Raw genomic sequence first — 23,792 nt, forward strand, 5'->3', positions numbered from 1 at the left:
TTGAGTCTGTGGACCATGCAATACCTTGGTTCTGTCCAAAACTTGGATTTTCTTTAAGTAGTTGGTTTCCCCATAGATTTGAGTCCGAGGACCACGCAATACCTTGGTTCTGTCCAAAATTTGGATTTTTCTTTAAGTAGTTGGTTTCCCCATAGTTTGAGTCCGAGGACCATGCAATACCTTGATTCTGTCCAAAACTTAGGTTTTCTTTAAGTATTTGGTTTCCCCATAGGTTTGAGTCTGAGGACCATGCAATACCTTGGTTCTGTCCAAAACTTGGGTTTTCTTTAAGTAGTTGGTTTCCCCATAGGTTTGAGTCCGAGGACCATGCAATACCTTGGTTCTATCCAAAACTTGGATTTTCTTGAAGTAGTTGGTTTCCCCATAGGTTTAAGTCCAGGGACCACGCAATACCTTGGTTCTGTCTAAAACTTGGATTTTTTTTTAAGTAGTTGGTTTCCCCATAGATTTGAGTTCGAGGACCATGCAATACCTTGGTTCTGTCCAAAACTTAGAATCTTCTTTAAGTAGTTGGTTTTCCCATAGGTTTGAGTCTGAGGACCATGCAATACCTTGGTTCTGTCCAAAACTTGGATTTTCTTTAAGTAGTTGGTTTCCCCATAGATTTGAGTCCGAGGACCACGCAATACCTTGGTTCTGTCCAAAATTTGGATTTTTCTTTAAGTAGTTGGTTTCCCCATAGTTTGAGTCCGAGGACCATGCAATACCTTGATTCTGTCCAAAACTTAGGTTTTCTTTAAGTATTTGGTTTCCCCATAGGTTTGAGTCTGAGGACCATGCAATACCTTGGTTCTGTCCAAAACTTGGGTTTTCTTTAAGTAGTTGGTTTCCCCATAGGTTTGAGTCCGAGGACCATGCAATACCTTGGTTCTATCCAAAACTTGGATTTTCTTGAAGTAGTTGGTTTCCCCATAGGTTTAAGTCCAGGGACCACGCAATACCTTGGTTCTGTCTAAAACTTGGATTTTTTTTTAAGTAGTTGGTTTCCCCATAGATTTGAGTTCGAGGACCATGCAATACCTTGGTTCTGTCCAAAACTTAGAATCTTCTTTAAGTAGTTGGTTTTCCCATAGGTTTGAGTCGAGGACCATGCAATACCTTGGTTCTGTCCAAAACTTGGATTTTCTTTAAGTAGTTGGTTTCCCCATAGGTTTGAGTCCAAGGACCACGCAATACCTTGGTTCTGTCCAAAACTTGGATTTTCTTTAAGTAGTTGGTTTCCCCATAGGTTTGAGTCCAAGGACCACGCAATACCTTGGTTCTGTCCAAAACTTGGAATTTTCTTTAAGTAGTTGGTTTCCCCATAGGTTTGAGTCCGAGGACCATGCAATACCTTGGTTCTGTCCAAAACTCAGAATCTTCTTTAAGTAGTTGGTTTCCCTATAGGTTTGAGTCCGAGGACCATGCAATACCTTGGTTCTGTCCAAAACTTAGGTTTTCTTTAAGTAGTTGGTTTCCCCATAGGTTTTGAGTCCGAGGACATGCAATACCTTGGTTTTGTCCAAAACTTAGAATCTTCTTTAAGTAGTTGGTTTCCCCATAGATTTGAGTCCGAGGACCATGCAATACCTTTAAGTAGTTGGTTTCCCCTCCGTCCAAATACTTCCAAAACTTGGATTTTCTTTAAGTAGTTGGTTTCCCCATAGGTTTGAGTCCGAGGACCATGCAATACCTTGGTTCTGTCCAAAACTTGGATTTTTCTTTAAGTAGTTGGTTTCCCCATAGGTTTGAGTCCGAGGACCATGCAATACCTTGGTTCTGTCCAAAACTTAGAATTTCTTTAAGTAGTTGGTTTCCCCATAGGTTTGAGTCCGAGGACCATGCAATACCTTGGTTCTGTCCAAAACTTGGATTTTTCTTTAAGTAGTTGGTTTCCCCATAGGTTTGAGTCCGAGGACCATGCAATACCTTGGTTCTGTCCAAAACTTAGATCTTCTTTAAGTAGTTGGTTTCCCCATAGGTTTGAGTCCGAGGACCATGCAATACCTTGGTTCTGTCCAAAACTTAGGTTTTCTTTAAGTAGTTGGTTTCCCCATAGGTTTGAGTCCGAGGACCATGCAATACCTTGGTTCTGTCCAAAACTTGGATTTTCTTTATGTAGTTGGTTTCCCCATAGGTTTTGAGTCCAAGGACCACGCAATACCTTGGTTCTGTCCAAAACTTGGATTTTTCTTTAAGTAGTTGGTTTCCCCATAGGTTTGAGTTCGAGGACCATGCAATACCTTGGTTTTGTCCAAAACTTAGAATCTTCTTTAAGTAGTTGGTTTCCCCATAGGTTTGAGTCCGAGGACCATGCAATACCTTGAATCTGTCCAAAACTTAGGTTTTCTTTAAGTAGTTGGTTTCCCCATAGGTTTGAGTCCGAGAACCATGCAATGCCTGGATTCTGTCCAAAACTTGGATTTTCTTTAAGTTCGGGGGATTAGCCCCTCGGCCAAGGTGCGGGGCGTTGAACTGACGTTGGAAGCTCCTAGAGCTGTCCGCACCACTGACGCTTCGAAGCGTAGCCCCTAATGGAACTTTATTTTAGGGCAATAACAACGGGCTGCTAGAAGTGATGGAGGGACTTTCTCGATCCACCGCCTATGCCAACGTACAAGCCTTTCCCATAGATGGCGCCAATTGTAGGGACACAATTTGTAATGACCCCAAAATGGTATTGGGCCCGTACGTTAAGGGCCCAAACAATATAATTTGTACAGCGTGGGCTGAAAGGCTAGGCCTTAGTCACCGGACGGTGGTTGGTCATGGTGCTCATGGTGGACGCATAGAAGTGAGCTAAGGTTGTCCGTGGATCTTGTCCATGGAGCTTAATGTTCTTATTCTTTCTTTCCCTTTTTTGGGTACCCTCCTTTTTTTGGCCTCCCCTTTTGGCACATAAGCCTTTACATTATATAGCCTTTTTTTTGTTGATCTTGACCTTCCATCTGTTGATCAGGTAGGTAACTACTCAAGTACCTGTCCCATCAGCCGCCTCCCCCTACTTTCTGTTAGTTGTAACAACCGAAGCTACACTGTTCAGGAGTCTTTTCCCATCAATATGGCTTGGACGTTTGTTGGCGCATTCAATGCGGAGGTGACGTCTTTTCCTTGAACCATTCCAACTCCGTATCCCTATGCGAGTCCCATTCTACTCGCCTTTTCCTCTGGGAGCGCTTGGGAGGCTACCTTTGATGACATGTCGTTCTTCCCTTTTAAGCCTTGGGATGCCGAGGACAGGGTCATCCTCGGCTGCATCTCTAGGCTATTTGGTCTTTCATTACTTGTCCTCGGCAACTACTCTCCTCGGCACGGGCCTTGGGTCCTAATGGAAAATGGGCTGGGACATAAATTCTCTGGCCCCACAGATAATTTTATCATATAAAATACAAAAAATAATAAATAAATAAAACTTAAAACACAAAACTAAATTGCATCAACTCAAATTAAAGTTCTTAAAAATACAAAAAATTAATAACCTAAAGCAGAGATGCAAGAAAAAAAAATCCACCAAAAAATTGAGAGAAATAACATTTTTTTTGTAAGGGAAAATTATATATAGAAATATAGGATAGAAAAGATAATGAAAAATTTATAATAGGAGGATAAGAAGAAGAAGAAACAAAATAAATGAATATAAAGGGAAAGATAAAGAGTGATATTAAGATAGAGGGTAGTGGATAGATAAATTGTGAAAGGAATGAGAAATGTTGGAAAAAGTGTAAATGTTAAAAAAAATGGGTACAATTTTATAAGGAAATTTTTATTTATTTGTATTTAATTAAAACATTATATGTTTAATTTTTAAAAATAAAAAAAATGAGAGAAAATATTAATAATTTAATGCTATGGAGGATATGGCTGAATTTAAATGGTTAATTGTAGTAGTGTTGTTGATGTTAACTTGAATATATATATAGCAACATGAAATATGATAAAGCCTATCCATATAACTAAATTAAAGTTACGTTATGATGTTAAGTTAACAAAACGAATTTGTGGTTACCAGAATGCTAAACATTATTTTTTTTTATTATAAAAATAATAAACTTGAAAGCTGAACATGAATTGTCTTGTTTTATTGCTTGTCATCTGGGTGAGATTTAAGCCTCGCATAAATTAATGGGGCCTCATTAGACCTATCAACCATTATAGCTCTAAAGAATACCAATAACAAAAACTTAGCATAAATAAGTACTTACCCTTTGCAAATCAAGAAGCTACACATACAATCTAACGTCCATCATTACTCAACAATGTTTTAACTCACCACACAGCAAAGTAATCATGCAAATGAACTTTGAAATATCCATTTGGTGTTACGATTAATGGTATGTAGCTTTCAGGAAAAAATATGTAGTAGTGATAAATTAAACAACAATACTATTTAACTACTCAGATTTATCACAATATGAGGAGAACATGAATGCATTATGGACCCCTTTGTTCCTTATGGCCCATACAAAATTTAAACTGTTGGAATTAAGAAGAAATAGATTTTTAAATATATAAATAGAATAGTTTTTGTTAGAAGTCAATCTCCGCACATGAAGAGAGAAAAAAGAAGAAAAAAAGATAACATATCAAGTCCGAAAGGAACTTCATAGAACAAATGTAATGTTGTACAAAAATAACATATGTAGAACAACTAAATAGGTGAATCCAAAGCCCAAACTAAGAATTTAAAGAAAAATACATGTATAAAAATTAACAATTAAAAAGAGAAAAAAAAAAACTTAAATAACAAAACTAAATCGCATCAATTCAATATAAAGTTCTAAAGAACACAACAATTCATCAACTTAAAGTAGAGATGCAAGAAAAATAAAAAATCCACCAAAAAATTGAGAGAGAGAGAGAGAGAGAGAGAAATTTTTTTTTTTTTTTTTTTTTTTTGTGAGGGAAAAGTATGTAAAGAATGGAAGAGAGAATGACAAATTTATAGTAAGAGGGTGTGAATAAGAAATGACAAAAAAAAAAAAAAAAGGAAGATGAAGGAAAAGATGAAGAGTGATATTAAAGTAGAGGGTAGTGGGGAGATAAAAAGGTGAGGTAGAGGGTAGTGGGGAGATGCAAAGGTAAGGGATAAAGAAAGGTTAGTGCAAGTGTAAATATTTAAAAAATGAGTAAATGTTAAAAAAAATTATAGGAAAATTGGAAAAAAAAATGATAATGATGTGGACGCTGATGTGGCGACCTTTGATTGGGCCTTCTTTGGGGGAGAGAGTGAAGAAGATGGGCGTGTGGGATTGAGGGCCATGGATGGTGAGAGAGTGGACCGGTGTGGATGGTGAATGGTGGAGGATGGAAAGTCTAGGTAGAGAGAGAGGGAGATGTGAGTGGGTGGGTTGAGTCAGTGAAGGAGTGTGGCTGTGTGGGTCTATGAGTGCAATTGTGGGGAGTAAAGAGAATGGGTTTTGGATTTGAGGGAAGTGGTGAAGACCGAAGAGAATCTGGGTTTGAGTTTGGGTTTTTAAATTTTTTTTATATGTTTGTTTCCAAGAAATGTTTACTAAGAAGATGAGAAAGTGCAAAAAGAAAAAATTAATGAGATTGAAGTTTTATTTATTTATTTATTATTATTTAGTTTAGGACAAGTAGTAGTCCAAGTGGCAATAAATTTATATTTTATTTTGTTAGTTAGTCAGGACACTATTTTCCATACATCACTTAATGGCAGGAACCATTTTAACACAATATCAAAAGGTTAAGGACCCAATTAACACATTTAAAAAGTTAGAGATCAAATTGACATTTGACCTAAATGATAAGGATCAAATATGTAGTTTACCCTTTTTTTTTCTATCACCCTGTCAATCTCAATAAAATTGTCATCTTCATTAAATGAAAAATAAAGCAGTACCCGTAACAACAAAATTACATCTCCACAATTATATATATATTTTTTTGGGGCTAGTGAGTTATGAATTTTATGCGTGGTTGAACCGTTGAAACCCATGCCCATTACAGATTTGCACGCACCGTAAGAATCTTTGTAGACCAGTATCAAAATGTGAATCTTAAGGTCAATTATTATTATATTCGAAGAGTTTTAAGCAAATTATGGAAAGTTTGGTATATATCTAAGATGAGCACACAACTTTTATCCCTTAACTTTTAAAGCAATACTAAGGATACAATTATTTCCACACCCAAATTTATAGTTTAGTAATTTGTGCGAATATAAGTGGTTGACAAAATGTAGTAGGTCCATATCACAAAAAGTGTCTACCACCAATAGTCGCACAAGTTAGCAAGTAGTAAAATTGGGTGTGCGATTAGTGTGTCTTATTCCTACTTTTTATGTTACAACATTTGCTACAATTTTGATATGACAACCTATGAGTGGTGGATAAAAAGTGGTTGATTTATGTAAACTGATAGACAACTACTCACAATTGGTCAAATCAGAGTTGTGACAAAAGTTGTGTCCTAGAAGAAAACTTATTTGAGTTTTTGTTAATTGAAATGACTATTTAGGACTCATGTTGACATATTTATATAGGATAACTATAAATATATTTCATAATAAATTTGAGGATTGACTTGCATTTCCCTCCTCCATTATTCGCTTATCAATATATATAATAAAGAAATCAAGATTTCTATAAGACTAAATTTTAAGGTTTGTTGATTAAGTTGGACATATACTTATGTCATTTTGTAATGATGGTTTGCCTTTTTGTTGTTATAGAATGGTGAAGAACACTACGGACTTAGTGGTTCGAGCATTGACTAAGCCGAATTCCCACCATGAAATATCCTCCATGAAACCATTCTTTACTCATTTGAATAACTTAAGGGACTTTTACTCTTAAAATTTTTTGTCTTCTTGAAATTGGTTGCTTGTCATTTGATTGTTAATATTTAACGACTGAAACAAATCTACTTACAAAAGCATCTCAAACTACAACGAAAAAAAGAAAGACATTCAATAGAAAAAGAAACAAAAAAACCAAGCTATTATTAGGTCTTATTTTCAATCAACTTTACCACAACTAGTACTATAGCAATTAAGCAACTTGCAATTTTAATAAATAGTTCTCTACTTTTCAAGATTAAGGGTTAGCTGCTGAGTTTTCTCCAGAGGGGTTAAACTCTTCCCAAACTTCAATCCAAGTCACCATGGCATCTGCTAGCATGTTAAAAAATGGATCGAGCTTGCTAAGCTTGTCCTTGACCAGCTTGGAGAGTTCAATGTAGCATTTTTGAGGAGTTGTGGATTCCTTAGAAAGAACGACAGATTGGAAGAATGGGATCAGTTCTTCTTGCCAGAAGAGACCATTGTACTCCTTTTTGAGGTTAGAAAATGGATTGCTGGCTTTGCTGTGCCATAAGTAGGGGAGACCAGTCTTGACTCCCAACCCCAAATGGTCACATACAACCTACAAGTGCATCAATATGATGAGTATATTAGTGAAGAAGTAAGCCTAAAGGTTGACACATTAGATTTGAACAATATATTGAAAAGGAAATTAGATTGAGCTAGGCGATATAACCTAGTAATCATTTAAAAGACTAGGAAAATACTTTACACCATAATGAGGACAAACTCGATCATGAGAATTTTGCTTGTTGAGATGAAATATAGGAATTATTAGTACTACTTTATGTCTAAACAAGGTCATGTATGTTATCTAGAAAGAGACTAGTGTAGTTTCAAACACTAACAAAATTATGATGACTACAGATTTCCTGCTAGATTGAAGAAATAACTTCAATGGAAGACTTTGTCATGATCAAAACCCACTATCAAATCCTTATTTCTAAATAATTTTGTTATTTAAAGTTTAAAACTCTTCAATTACAAGACTATTGATGAAATAATCATCCTAAACTTACTAGATTTTCAAATAGAACCATGGTAAATAATGAACAGGAAAAAAGTGAGAGAATAATATGAATAACGACTAAAAAGAAAAGTACCTTGGAGCACCAGCCAGCCCACATATCATCATATCTTTGAATTGGCTGACCTTCACCAAAGAGTCCAAAGTACATTGCAGGTCCAATCAATTCACGATTGAATGCTAGATTCATACCACACATGGGGTATAGGGTTCCCTTAGGTATTGTCAACACAGCATCAACATACCTAGGGAGAAAACTGGTCAAGGCATACATAGCTAAACAAATTTTCATTGAAAACATTTTACAGCGAAACAAATGGAGTGTTTAGACAGATGTATACATATACCTGGTATTTCTCTCCCTTGGCTTAACAAGCTGGGTAGGAGCATCATAGTCAGGGATGTTGAGCCAGAGGCCATGAGAAACAGCAGTAGGGACACCCTCGCGGAGACTGAAAGGGTATCCACGGACGAAGTCAGCACCCTCTCTGTATGGGTCGTAAAGAGTGTTGAAGAAAAATGGAGTGGATGGAGTTAGAAGATTCTCTATGTGCTGTTGAAGCGCGTTGATGTCTTTCCCAGATGGGTCTTTAGCAACCTGCATATAAAATGTGAAATCTTACAACAACTTTAGATAATGCAAAGAACCAGATGTGATTCATGATGAAAATAATAAAAGATTTCTTGAGCATGAAAGGGGCATGTTGTAAAGATCTAGCTCATTATCAAGTAGTTGAGATCTGGTTAATGGCTATAAGACTATCTCCATCCAAGAAGCAAATGAAAAGGAGATTAAAGGTTATCATAAATTTGTAAACCAATGATGGATCATGGAACTTGGAGGATTGCCTGTCCACTCTACACCATATTAGCAAATTGCATCGATTCAAATTAAGGGGAAGAAAAGGAAGAAGGAATATTTAAATTCAAGGTACATTTTTTAAGCACATAAAAAATATAAAGAGGAACGAGAATAATGGAGATCTAAGTTTGATATACCATTTAAGCGATTTTTCCGAAGCATAAAGAATGCTGAAAATGTCATGAAAGCATTTTCAATATGCACCAGTTCCATCAAGTAGAACCAGCCATTATTTCCAAAAAAAGACCCAAAAAAAAAAAAAAAAAATCAAATACTGGAATTGTACTCAATTGCATATGAATAGAGGACCAAAAACAAGAAGCCATTATCTAAGGCAAATTCAAGACATGACAATGCCATAAGCTGCAGCAATGCAAATCAATGCTGTGTTTGGATTTGAAGATTTAACATGGGGTATTCCTAATGGTGTCAATACCTTAATCTATACTGTTCTTAAACACTTTGTTGGTACTCCATCTAATATTCGTCTCGGATTTCTAATTATCTGAATAATTTGAGATGTCCTACTATGTCTGACTACAGATGGTACCAAGATGTTTTCATTTCCAGAGTTATGCTTTGGAAAGATTGCTACAAGCCTTATTGGAAAGAAAAGTTTATTGATGGTCTGCCTCCTATCGTTGCTCATAAGGTAAAACAAGAATTAATTGGCAAAAATGATTCTATTGATTGTGATAGCTTAACTTATGGTGATATTTTTAGCACTATTAAAAAACTTGGTATTAATATGTGTAATGATGAAAAACTGTTAAAATACCAATTGAAAAATAAAAGAAAAGCTAAATATGAAATGGGTAATTTTTGTAAACAAGCAATATTTTTCATGAGTTTTTGAAATATAAAATGTTTGTTCAACGGTTCTAACTTTGTAAGCAGAACAGAAAGTATTTTCAGCCCAACTAGTTTTGTAAACAGTTTTAGTATCAACTTTGGGGATATTCCATTTTCGGAAATCCGAAAACTCATTTTCTTCAATAGTGTGATTCTCTTCATTTACAATATCAGGAGGAAAATCAGTCCTGGAGCTGACAAAGGAGTTGGATCTCCACAATCTTTCCATACTATCCTAGTTTTAATACTCAATTATCATGTTTTTCTTAACACCGTTGCATTTCGTAACACATACCCTAATCAACCCTATACCTCTCATGCCCTAACGCTCTCTCTAGCTCAACGGGCCTTACTGTTTGGTTCTAGGAATTCACTTTCCGACTAAGATGGCGCCAATGATGGTAAAAAAGGAACACAACAAAGGAGTATCAAAGTTTTGGGTAGACACAGATAGACAACAGAGAACACACACACACACACACACACACACACACACACACACACATATTTATATATATTCTCTTCTTTGAAGAATATTGCTACTATAAACTGCAATTTATAATTAAAAGCTTTCAAAATTTTGCTAGATAAAAAAACATTTGTGATATTATGAAATTCAAGTGACATCTTACACCTAGTGATATAACAAAGCCTTTTATAAATTTCATTACTATAAAAAAAATCTATTGTCATCTTATACCTATTCAAGTCATTTAAACTAAAGATTGAAATCGAAATCTTATCTTAAAATTCCTTTCTTAATGATAAAATTTAAATATTAAATTGTAGAGATTGATGTAGAGAAGTGGAAGCAAGAGAGAAGAGAGAGATCGTGAAGGTTATGTGATTCAGCCTAGCGACCTACATCCAGGAGATAAAACCTTTTAGGGCTACGTCTTTACAGTATCCTCAATTTTGTGTTACAATAAATCCAATGTGAGGATATTTAGAGCTAAATACTAAATTAACCGTAAAATAAAGTATGGTTAATGGACCAGTAGTATACGTAATATCCTTGGTTTAAACATCAAGGATTAGGCTTAGGTCTTGTCTATATTTGGGCTTAATACTTTTAACAATCCAAATGAACCACAAAGAAAAGCATAATTTTTATATCACATACTAAATAAAATACCATGAACAAGCAATTTTTTCTTTTAATAAAAAAGTACCAAGTACAAAGTGCTTAATTGGCACCTCTTCATGCACAAAATATTTAGGGGTCTAGAGGAAAAGAGTTCAAGTTGTAGGGTTAGTACCATATTGTAACTATCTAAAAAAAATAAAAAAACTCCATACCAAACTTAAAACCAACCTCAATTGTGTGTCTGTGTCAGACACGAATACGCCTTTTGTGTCCTTGTCTGACATGAATACACCTTGAACATGGTTGCATGCATGTCCCCAATGTATTTGGCCAAAAATTAATTTTTTTTCAAAAATTATTTTACTAACTTTAACTTCAATTCTTTGTTTAATATTTTTTTAATTGTTAAAAATGTTAAGATTTGGTTATTAATAAATGATGGTCTTGTTTGTATTTGACGGGTTAGACTCTTTTTTTATAAAATTAATTATATTCTAAACATCATTTAATAGTCATAAATTCACTTTATTATCCATTAGTACTCTTAAATTGATATATGTTTAACAATATATGAAAAATAAATGCTTAACAATATATCCAAAATATTAGACAAAAAAAAATACATAAAAAAAATCTAATAATTATATATATATATGTATGTATGTATGTATCACCACCTTGTCATATTCTAATTTTTCAGAATCTATATGTGTGCCCATGTTCATGATTTTTAGCGAATATTATATGCTCATATATCTCAATTTTGCTAACAAAAACACGATCACACAAAAGTCAGTTCAACAAACCAATTTCTCTTAATTATATCAAGGCATACATTTAAAAAAATTTCTTAGCCACCAAAAGAGAAACAAGGAGAGAAAGAGTGGAAAAAAAACTTACAAAGCAATCATCATCAATAGTGAAAATATACTTCTTCTTGGAGATAAGGAAGGCAAAGGAACGACAAGCTGAGTCCTTGTAAGAAATGCAAGAAGCCCTTGGACCTAGAATCCGATTAATATCGTTACGATTGTATAGCTCATAGTCGAAGCCTTCTGGGACCTCTATGGTCTTTGATGGGTCACCATCTTGCACTATGATCAGATGGTACTGCTCGAAGAAAGGCCTCCAACTCTCTAAGAAATCTAGAGTCCTGATAGTGGGGATCACTATGTCTAGCTCATCTTTCAAGGGGGGTGTGACTTTTGTCGAAGGCTCTGCCATTGGTAAGTAACAGATAAAAAGAGAGAGAGAGTTGTAGAGGTTTTGAGAGAAAGACAGTTGGGTTGGATGAGGAAAGCAGGACTTTGTCTATGTGTTTATATATATATATATATATATATATATACTAGATGCTCTTTTATTTATTTATTTGTTTTTTGGGTTTAGTGTTATAATGCTTAAAAGTAATATATATATAAAACTGTGTGTATTTTTTGTTGAAATCCAATAGGATATTTGAATTTATTGATTGTGATAAGAATTATGATAAGTAAAAAAATTTGAGATTTGAACAGAAGAAAGGTGATATACGTTAGTGTGGATAGATGAAGATTTGTAATAATTGTATAGAATTTTAATAACAAAAATTTTGAAATGTTTTAAAGAATTTTTTTTTTTTTAAAAAAAACCATAGAAATTTCTGGATAAGAATGAGTAGTTTTTACTTTTTACGTGAGGTAGGTTTTTTTTTTTTTTTTTTTGGTAGTAATTTTGTATATTTTTATAAAGATAATTGAAGTATTTGAATTCAAATAAATAACAAATATAGATAGGATTTAGACATTTGAATACAAATTGATGGCGAGAATGACGGTTTTTTTTTTTTTCCTTTTGTACTTGAGATAGTATTACTGTTTTAACCTTTATTACTTTTTTGTAGGAAAAAAATTAAACTAAATGATATGTTATTTCAGAATTTGTATGAGGATATTTTGGTCTGCCAAAAATTGAAGACGAAACATGTCTAGAGTAATTATTTGCCATAAACAAAAATGGTAGAAGAGGATGACTTGAGTTATTACTTCCTTAATTAGACTTTGCCCTAACATGTCTGGAGTAATTATTGGCCATAAACGAAATTGGTAGGAGAGGATGACTTGAGTTATTACTTCCTTAATTAGACTCCACCATAATAATGGAGATAATTATGAGTGCAGGATATGCCCTTATAATACTTTGATATCACCTATGAAATAATTATGGAAAACTTTCAAGGTGTTATTTGGTTGGAATATGATCCTCTCTAATCAATATGTATTACTATTCCCAATAAATATATATAAATGTGCATTAAGTGTGGAGTTGGAGAAATTATTAGGTCCACCAAGAGGACTGCTAATCTGCTATTGTGGTCCTCCTTGACCTCCCAACCAATAAAATGCTATTATTTATGCAAATGTGACATCATTTGATAATTTTTATTTTTTATTCTTTATGATGATTAGGAAGTTCACATATACATTTGCTTAGATGACATCATCTCATTGGGCAGGGAGGACCCCATTAGCAGTCCTCCCAATGTAAATAATAATTTCTCATGGAGTTGAGGCTAATTTAGGTTTTTAGCCATAAATTTGAGCGGTAACGCAATCTTGCAAATCACTTGATGCTTAAAAAGCAGAGAAAATTTGCATTTTTTACATTGAGAAAATCTACGAAATTAAAAACGCAATCCCACAGATATTGCCTAGCCAAATGTATCATTAGAATTGTGTTTTGCTAAACTACCGTTTTTTGCTCTCTAAACGCCTAAAAAAAGGGGCCCATAAGGTCTTCCATTACAAGACCTTTTGTAATTTCTTACCAAATTTCAATTTCCACTAATTTTTCCCAAAAATTGGTAGATTTTGTCTAAATTAATTTGGACATTTAAGTGTGATTCTTATTTCTTAAACTGCTCATTAAAACTAGTGACAACACCCAAAAACAAAACTACCAAAGATATAAAAAAATAAAAATAAAAATAAATGTTTTATCCACAACAATTTCATAACAATTTTACTATAAATATTAAATGGTAGGTTGTTGCTAGCTCAGTCTGGCTCATTGGCAAAAAAGTAATTTAAGTGGTAGATTCAAATTGTAAACGTTACAACTAATTACATAGAATTTGTTGTGAAAATATTATGAATATAGTACTTCTCAATTTAAAAAAAAAAAAAAAAAAAAAAATACTACACATCCACGGCTTAAAAGATTAATAAAAAAACGCTCACCACATAAATGATCGAACATGAAAAGCTTTTTTTGATAGTAACCTAAACGAAGGGTTTGTAACAATGGAAGGTATTTACTATTTAGTATGACTATTTAGTAAATTCTAATATAAATATATAAAACTATTTGGTCTAATTGACGTTAATTAGATGTTGAGCTTACATGTCTGGAGTAATTATTTGCCATAAATAAAAATGGTAGAAGAGGATGACTTGAGTTATTACTTCCTTAATTAGACTTTGTCCTAACATGTCTGGAGTAACTATGTGCCATAAACAAAAACGGTAGGAGAGGATGACTTGAGTTATTACTTCCTTACTTTGACTTTACCATTATAATGGAGATACTTATGAGTGTAGGATACGCACTTCTAATACTTTTATCTCACCTATGAAATAATTATGGAAAACTTTCAAGGTGTAATCGGTTGGAATATGATCCTCTCTAATCAAAATGAATTATTATTCCCAATAAATATATATAACTATGCATTAATTACTACTTTTTTTAATATCACTAAGGATACAAACTATTTTACAAAAAAATTTACAAACTGCTGATATGGTGAGTAATTATTGGTAAATGAAAAAGTGATATTATTGGCAGGCCTAGATGAAAACCAATAAGGTAAAAATATTATAAAATAGTTTGTGGTTGTAGAATTACTTTTTTTTTTTTTCTTCACACAAGGGAGATTGAACAAAATTCTAACATAAAAACACACCATAAACTCTACTAAAAAACCATGGTAGTTGGAAGGATGGGAGAAGTATTACTAATTAATTGTTATGTTTTAATGAGATAAATACATATATTATCATGTATTAATTATCTTGTTAAACTAATTATATTATATTATATTATATATTTATTAATTATTACGGTTAAAGTTAGGTATAACACCTTAGGTGTGCAATGCATTAGGTTTCCATTTTTTTTTTTTTGAGAAGATAATATTATTTGTGTCTTATTGGTTAATTCAACAAAGTGTTTGAATTAAATTGGAAAATTTTTTTATTTTTTATTTTTTAGAGAGTTTTGACCTATGGCGTCCGCTCTTGATAATAATTCTTTATTATTAGACCAAGACACTAATTGGTTTTTGCTATAGGCAAAGATTGAATTTTAGATCTCTTATTCAGTCATCAGAGACTTTACTAATTGAGTTAACTGGAAAACCTCATGTACTACACCTAAGGTACTATGCTTAACAGCTTAGTTTTACCCTAATTATTAATAATTATCATAATTATCAAATTTAATATTTACACAAGACTTTGTCCATGTGTAAATATATATACTAGATGCTCTCTTTTTTTGGTTTAGTGTTATAATGCTTAAAAGTGATATATATATATATAATCGTGTGTATTTTTTGTTGAAACCCAATGAGATATTTGAATTTATTGATTAAGATAAGAATTGTTATAAGTAAAAAAAAAAAAGAGATTTGAACAAAAGAAAAATGATATACTTTAGTGTGAATAGATGGAGATCTATGATAACTATATATAATTTGGATAACAAAAATTTTAAAATGTTTTAAAGAATTAAAAAAAAAAAAAAAAAACATAGAAATTTTAGGATAAGAATGAATAGTGTTTACTATTTAAGTAAGGTAGGTTTTTTTTTTTTTTTTTTGAAGCAATCATTTTGTATTTTTTTAAAAGAAAAGATAATTGAAGTATTTGAATTCAAATAGATAACAAATACATCGTTTTAAAGTATGAACCAACATAGTAACTCTATTTTTTTTCCTTGGCAGCCTCCTAATTCTCTCGGTTGACTCTTCATCTCTTCAATTAAATGAAAAATTAATTGTTTGTCGTTCTTTTTTGTCCATGATAGCTCATTGCTTTCCGATTTTATCGCTTCAGCATCAAAGGCTTGCTGCTCCATTCTTTTTTTATTTTATTTTTTTTCCTTTTACTCTAATTTTAATAGAAAATCATCTTTTAATGTATGTTCATGATTATCCATATTGATGTACCCTTATCCCAAAGTATTTGGTTGAAGTATTGATCACTATAAATTGTGGATTTTCTACCATTTGAGTTGTGGTATGATTAATTGCACTTTAGGCTAAAAATTGAATGCTTACGGGTGATTCCTATTGTAAATGCAGGTAGATAATTTTGAATTTTCTTTATATTACATGAAATGGACATCTCCATTAAAAATATTAGAAAGTATCAGTTAAGTTACAAAACTTTTGCCACTTTTTAATTAAATTAAATTAAATTCAAATAAAACTAGTAAAATATTTATCAATCTTTCAAAGAAAGTAAAGAATAAGTTTAGAAAAGTTAATCAATTTGACTTCTAAAACAAAGACTGCTTTTTTTTGGGGGGGGGGGAACCTAGAATGGGGGAGAAAAAAGAAAGAAAGATGGAGCAAGTATATAACATTGGAAGGGACAATGGCTTCAGTGAGAGAGTCCAGTAGGTCTAGTAACAGGTGGGACTTTAATTTTGATCCTCTATAATTTACATAAAGAAAGTAGATATATAAAAAATGGCCTAAATTTTAAAGCTTTGAACTCAAAAATGGCAAAACAAAGGAAATCTTGATTCCCATTAGTATTTAGTACAATGCATAAGGAAGAAAAAACTTATTCCATACATTTTTTGGATAAACTGTTCATATCTTTATGTTCCTTCTAATATTTCATATATCCTTACTGTATAAACATTAGTGCTTTGATACCCTTACGTGCAGCCCATTTGGTACTTCAACTCTGGGAAATTTTATGATCTCTACTTCTCCAACTTCCTCCCATCTGTAACCAGGACAATTTCTTTAGCAAAAGTTTCACTTTTTCCAAAGAAAACTAAAAATGCAACAAACCTGTATTTAGTAACAAAATAGTGAAGGAATGTAGAAACTTTAACCATGCCCAATTCCTTTCCTGGACACAGCCTGCCTCCAGCTCCAAATAAGAAGCAATAGCTGTGAGACTCCAAGCTCTTATCCTGTATTCCATTTCATTAATAATTACTTTTTAAGAATATAGAAATGAAATGTTTGGCTTAAGTAACTAACCATCCATCTCCAGGGATTGAATGTAAAAGGCTTTGGATAGAGGAGTGGATCATAATTGATATCCCTTGTGAAAACATATATTCTCCATCCTTTTGGAATGAAGAATCCTGAAAATCCAATAGAATGTTATAAACTGGTTAGACAACATTTCCCACAATGATTTGAATGATACTAGGGACATAACATTCTTCACATTTTTTTTCACAATTATCGATATGTTGTGATTAAAGCAACATTACTTTTATATGGATCAATCAATAACACTACTTTTATTTTATATATATATGCACACATCATAACATACCATATCAATAATTATGAAAACTAGTCGCAGATCCATGCAATGCATGGGAATATAAATATCATATAATGAGGCATAATATATAAAAAGTAAAAGTTACTTCAAGTATTGTCTTAAAAAAAATGAATTCCACAAATATTTTTTTTTTATCTTTTTATCTCTACAAATATATCATTTTATTATTATAACTTTTGTTGTAGTGTATTATTATATTTGCCTAATATACAACTAAACTTTATAAGTTTCAAATTTATTATTGAAAATTTTTATCTCTTAAGAAATAAGGAAATTATCATAATAATAAAAAATTATCACAAAATTACAATGTTATCTTAGCCAAAATTAAAATGAAATTAAAGGAATAAAAAATGGACTTTATCATAATTTATTACTCAAAAAATTGGTAGGCATATATTCAAATTCCTATTTTTTTTAAAAAAAAAAACTAAATATTAACCAAAACCAAAGTTTAATCAAAGCTATAAAAGGGAAAGAGAAGAATTTCTGATGGGAAATTAAAACACACACACACACACAATACCAAAACACACATTAAAAAAGAAAAGAAAAAAGAACCATTAACCTTAATGAAAGTTATAAGAAATAACAAAAATCCACCAAGAGAGAGAGAGAGTACTCACAGTTTTGTGTGGAGAAAATCCGAATTGAATTGGGAAAATGATATCAAATTTATACCAAAAAAATGGGAAGAAAAAGTGTCAAAACGTACATAAGAAAAATAAAGAAAGTGTAACGGTAAAGTAGAGAATAGTAAAAAGATAAAAAGACAAAAAGGAAGGGGAAAGTTTTGAAAAAGTGTAACTGTAGATGTGAATTAACAAGTAGAAGAAGAATTTAAAAAAAAAAAAAAAAAGGACTTTTACAAGTATTTTTTTATCTTTTTCTCTCTACAAATATATCATTTGTAGTGTATTATATTTGCCTAATATACAACTAAATTTTATAAGTTTCAAATTTCTCATCTATTAAGAAATAAGAAAATTATCATAATAATAAAAAATCATCACAAAATTACAATGTTATCTTAGCCAAAATTAAAATGAAACTAAAGGAATAAAAAATAGACTTTATAATAATTTATTACTCAAACAATTGGTAGGCATATTCAAATTCCCATTTAAAAAAAAAAAAAATTAAGTATTAACCCAAACCAAAATTTAACCAAAGTTATAAAAGGGAAAGAAAAGACTTTTTGATGAGAAATTATAAAAAAAAAAAAAAAACACACACACACACATACAATGCCAAAACACATATTAAAAAAGAAAATAAAAGAGAACCATCAACCTTAATTAGAGTTATAAGAAATAACAAAAATCCACCGAGAGAGAGAGAGAGAGAGAGAGAGAGAGAGAGAGAGAGAGAGAGAGAGAGAGAGAGAGAGAGAGAGAGAGAGAGAGAGAGAGCTCACAGTTTTTTGTGGGAAAAATATGGATTGAATTGGGAAAATAATATCAAATTTATGGAAAATAAAATGGGGAGAAGCAAAGTCAAAACAAAAGAAAGAAGAAGGAAGTGTATCAATAAAATAGAGAGTAGTGGGAAAGAGACAAAAAAGAAGGGAAAATATTGGAAGAAATGTAATTGTAAGTGTGAACTAATAGGGAGAAGAAGAGTTTTTTTTTTTTTTTTTTTTTTTTTTTTTTTTTTTTTTTTTTTTTTTTTTTTGTTGTTGTTGTTGTTGTTGTTGAGAATAGGGGAAGAAAAGTTTAAATAGAGAAAAGAAAATATAGAAAATAAGTGGATGATGTGACTCAACAGGAGCGTAGTAATTATAAATGTTACATTTAAGTTTTTAGATATATATAAATATGGATAAACATGAAAAATATTGTCAAAAAAAACTTCTTCTTTCAGTTTTACCGCTGCACATTGCAAAGGCTTAAAAATGAAGTTATAAGTTTGTTCAACATACCATTCAATTCCAAATCTTGTGTTGTCTTCCTTAGTACTCCATTAACAACAGTGGCCAACCTTGAGGTTTCGAGGATCACCTATATGAAGAAAATACGAAATATCTTTTTTATTAAAAATTGAAAAAATTAAAAAGACTTTTTTTTAAATGGGGGTCCTTCTTTTTTCTTTTCTTTTTTATTTGAATGAAAAGAAGCATATATGTAACATTGTTTGAAACCAATTTGAAGGAATTTTCTACCCATTATGTAGCATTAATTGATGAAATTATATATATATATATATGTATGTATATGTATGTATGTATTAAATCAAATGACTCATTAAATAAGTTTTGTGACCTATAATACACTTGGATACTTATTTTAATCGTCATATAGTGAGTTGAAAGAATTTTCTCCAAGATCAGTTTGGAAGAAAACTCTAATTAAATTTCAATTTTACTTACGGCACGAGTGAAACTCATAGACTTGTAGTCATTCCAGTCAATTGGCTCCTCCGGTTTTTTTCTTTCTCGTATTACTAAATGTTCTTCCTGATTGAGATTCAGCCAAAAAAGAGTTATGAACATTTTCATGATTAAAAAAAAAAAAGTTATAAACCATAGCTGATTAGTAAAACTCTCACCCTAAGTTCTTGAAGAGCTTTAGGGTGATCATGTAAAAACTTGATGGCCATCATGCTAGTAACGGAGACAGTTTCATAACCGGAATACAGTATTGCAAATATTTGATCAAATATCTGCTCTTCGGATAGATGATATCTTGACTTCTCATTTCCTATAAGCTCGGCAAACATGTCATCATGAGTTTTCCCAGAAGCACTTCTCTTTTCCATAATTTGTTTCAAAAGTTTATGGATCTTCTTCCTTGCCTGTAAAGGAATAATCTCAATTTCACAATGGTCAAAATGTTCCAAAAATATCCACCAATAAGAATATGACATGTGTCCCATCATATGTAATTCACATGACTTACTAGTATTATCTTCCTATTGGTGATCGGAATCTAAGGCTCTAAACTTGTTTAGAGCCAAACTTTGTCTATTCCAATATATATATATATATATATATATACATGTACATGAAATAGAAATATTATGTGACATGATGCATCTTCAATTACATACCTGTAAACCCTCGTAGTAATTTGTGCCTGGAATGTTGATAGGCAAAGAAAGTGATGCTGTTGCTGCCTTATCAAACTCCGCTTTAAAAGCCTTACAAACTAAATCATATTCAGCTTTTATAATCTGTCTGAAGGCTGCGTAAAAAGCCATCTGCATAAAATTTTTTTTTTTTGAAAAGTATGAATTGTTGCCATCATTTTTTATTTTTTTGGGAAAAAAAAATACATTTTAAATCCTATACTTTTGGCATATATCAATTTTTATCATATAGTTTCAATTCAAATGTAACAAATTAAATACAAGGTTCGGAAATAAACATATTAAACCTCAGCCATATTAAACTTCAAACATGTCATCATTCCAGTTAAAATGGGTTAGAGTTTATATGTGCGTGCGAGTGTATTCCTTTATCTCATTCTCCTTCTCCTATATATGTGTGTGTATTTCTCAAATAAATAAAAAATTGTTATTTTTTGAAATTTCACAATTTAATTTGTTACCCTCTAAACAATAGGGTTTAATTTATTACTTTCCTAAACTATGAGGTTTAAAAATATATATATATACTTCTCCCTAATTTTCTTGTAGCCAAAAGTAGGTTTGATATTTCATACTTGGTTAAAATACGCCAAGAACAATGGAACGGGTTTGGACCACTATGGTGAAAACTTGTGTTTCTACTTTCTAGAGATATATCGTGATTATATACCTCAATGGCTTTTTCCTGAATGTCAATGGTTTTGCCATCCCAGTTGTTGATAAAATTTCTCATGAACTTATCAATTTCTGGAAGAAGTTGATCTCGAATTGCTTCAGGACCAATAAGAGTTAGCAATGACCCCCTAATGAATTTGTGAGCAGAACCATGCACAGCAGCAATATTGGTCTTCCCCATTACATCCAGCATGGACTTTGGGTATCCAGGAACAAGTCCTTTTCCTTCATTCATAAGGACATATCTGTTGAGCTCTTGATTCAGAGAGATAACGGTAGGACAACCCAATATGTGGGTCTTGAATACACTTCCAAACCTGTCAACACAAAAATCACAAAATGTATTTTCGTTTTTGTCAAATCGTTATCAACATAAATCTAATTAATTTCCCTTTTTTATGTTTTTTTTTTTTTTTTTTTTAATTACCTTAGAATTTGACATGAAAGTCATTTTAGTGTTTGGAGTTTGGACTTTTGATTCAAGCAATTATACCCGAGAACATTGTATTAATTTGTGACAAATCAGACCTTTTTTTAAAAAATATTTTCCTTCAAAGATAAATGGATTAATCATGTGATGTGGACATGATTTCCACAACATCATTAATAATTTGTAATTATTATTATTGTTACTATTATTATTACAACCTTTTAAGTAAAACCTCCGTAAAGTTAGTTATTACACCATTTACATGTAATATACAAGTACAACCAAGGAAGACGATTTCGTACCATACCGGCCGATACTGCCAGTATTTTCCGTTCTGATAGGTTGGCCGGTACAGAAATGTAGTGATTTCGTTCCGGATTAAATATCGGTCATACCGGGATCATTTCGGCCGTACCGGGGTAAATATCGGATTCCGGCCGGTATTGAACTTGACCCAAAAACGCCATCTAATCTACTGGTTTTCTCCTCTTCACGCCGGATAGACTCTCTCCAGCTCTTTGCCCTTTACGCCATTGATTTTTCCGGCTTAACACTGGGACGATATTGCTGACTGGAGGTGAATGGTGGCACCATCGATTCGTTGACGTTGCAAAATGGGGCTTAAAGCTTAGAGTAATAGATAGAGAAAGAGAGGCTGAAACTAAAAGTTTTAACTTGAACACAGAGAAAGAGAGAGTGTGTTTTGAGATCTGAAAATGTGAAGTGGGAAGTATACAAGCAATAACGTGTGAACATAGAAAAACTTGATAAACTTTGGAAGCCGTGATGACAGGTTGGCTCTTTTTTTTTTCCTCAATTTTTGTGAGTTCCAACGGCAGAATAGGAAGCTTTTTAAATTTTTATTTTTTTGGGTTTACCATTACCACCCACAAGCAGTGTCTCATATCTCATTACCACCCACAAGCTTTTCTAATATTATAATATTTTTGCACTAAAGGTAAACCCGAAACGGTACATCGGTATTGACCGGTATTTGAAATATATCGTATCGATGGTCAGACCGATACAGCTTCCGATATGGTATTGACTCCCTTGAGTACAACACGCATTTGTAAAAGTGACAAAAAAATAGTCAAAGTGACATATCTAACACAAAAATTATCTTTTGAAATGGCTTCATAAAGCCACTCTTTCATAGCATGTACACATCTATGAGAAGATGAGAGTTGCTTCATAATTAAGATGCCTCCTCTCCAAGCACACTGTCATATATAAGTCATTTGTGTGTATTTAATGAAATTTGAGACAATTAGATAAATAAGAAATTAATTTTGTGTGTGAGAGAGAGAGAGAGAGAGAGAGAGAGAGATTTAGGTCAACTTTTAGTTTTGGGGACTAAGTATTAATTTTTTTAGATTCAAACTTGAAAACATATATGTTTATATGTACTATTTAAAAAATATATATGTATTAAAATTTAGTTTTGTCCTTGACCATGAATTAAGGTCCATTCCTTTTGATATGGAGAAGATCTTAATTTACTATATGCATTGTCGTGGGATTTTTCATTCACTAATAAATCTATGAAAGATGGGGTGACATTCCACTCGTAATTAATAATATTTATAATAAAATCTAGAATAATAATAACAAAAAGAAATTCATCATAAAAAGCTCACTTTGCTCTTTTTTTCTTCATGAAATCCGGTCCATACTTGAGAAAATCTACAGTCTCTCCAAAAATTGGCCACCCCATTGTTCCTGGTGGCAAGCGTTTCCTTCTATATTTTAAGTCACTCCATTTCAGCAGAGCAAAGCTAATACAGAAGGCCAAAATTAGCCCCCAAAACACCAAGACTGTCATTTGAATATTCGATGTTATAGTACCAAACAATCAGGATTTACTTCTTCAATGGTGTGTGTTTTGTGGTCTCTGAACAACTCATACTATGTGAAAATAAAAGGAGAGTATTGCAGTTTAAATAGGCCAAGCCATGCGCCTTTTTTTTTTCCCGTGTATGAGCTATACTTGGCATTCATGTATTCAACTTAGAAAAACTTTTCTAAAGTCTAAACTTAGATGAGTCAGAACTAATTGTGTAACAAAATTAACCTCCAAGCCTTATCCTTAGCGACAACATCATATACAAATACAATAATTGCATACCTTTTTTTTCCGAACGAAACCTTCATATATCTCTTCATCTTAACTAGTACAACCAATATTTTTTGTACCAATGTTGAACCAAAATATGTAGGAACCCTATGTTTTGTATTGGTTAAAATATCAAGTGGTACCGACCAATATCAAGTGCACTAGCTAAATGATGATTAGAATTTAATTTTATTTTTTTAAATTAATAATTGTAGACACTCGATTTTGCACCCATGATTTAATCAAGGAGAATGA

At 32.1% G+C, this 23,792-nt stretch overlaps 2 protein-coding genes across 2 annotated transcripts; both read right to left on the reverse strand.

The window, feature by feature from the left end:
- Nucleotides 1-6,959: 6,959 nt before the first annotated feature.
- LOC115982460 (probable UDP-arabinopyranose mutase 2) lies at nt 6,960-11,935 on the reverse strand. The gene is made up of 4 exons (XM_031105068.1): nt 11,552-11,935; nt 8,198-8,448; nt 7,927-8,095; nt 6,960-7,385 (listed from the first exon to the last, which is right to left on the reverse strand). Exons 1-4 carry the CDS (start codon nt 11,873-11,875, stop codon nt 7,059-7,061), a joined length of 1,071 nt encoding a protein of 356 aa, XP_030960928.1. The 5' UTR covers nt 11,876-11,935; the 3' UTR covers nt 6,960-7,058.
- Nucleotides 11,936-16,562: 4,627 nt separating this feature from the next.
- LOC115981444 (cytochrome P450 85A1-like) lies at nt 16,563-23,249 on the reverse strand (the record flags this gene model as incomplete). Its single annotated transcript, XM_031103593.1, has 9 exons — nt 16,563-16,650; nt 16,719-16,843; nt 16,914-17,020; nt 19,151-19,229; nt 19,598-19,684; nt 19,777-20,022; nt 20,278-20,427; nt 20,987-21,308; nt 23,062-23,249. Coding segments are annotated over 9 exons (1,392 nt in total), but the record flags the coding sequence as incomplete, so codon positions are not given.
- Between the last annotated feature and the right edge of the window lie 543 nt (nt 23,250-23,792).

Source organism: Quercus lobata, chromosome 3, assembly GCF_001633185.2.
Source record: "Quercus lobata isolate SW786 chromosome 3, ValleyOak3.0 Primary Assembly, whole genome shotgun sequence".
In the NCBI taxonomy this organism is placed as follows: Eukaryota; Viridiplantae; Streptophyta; class Magnoliopsida; order Fagales; family Fagaceae; genus Quercus; species Quercus lobata.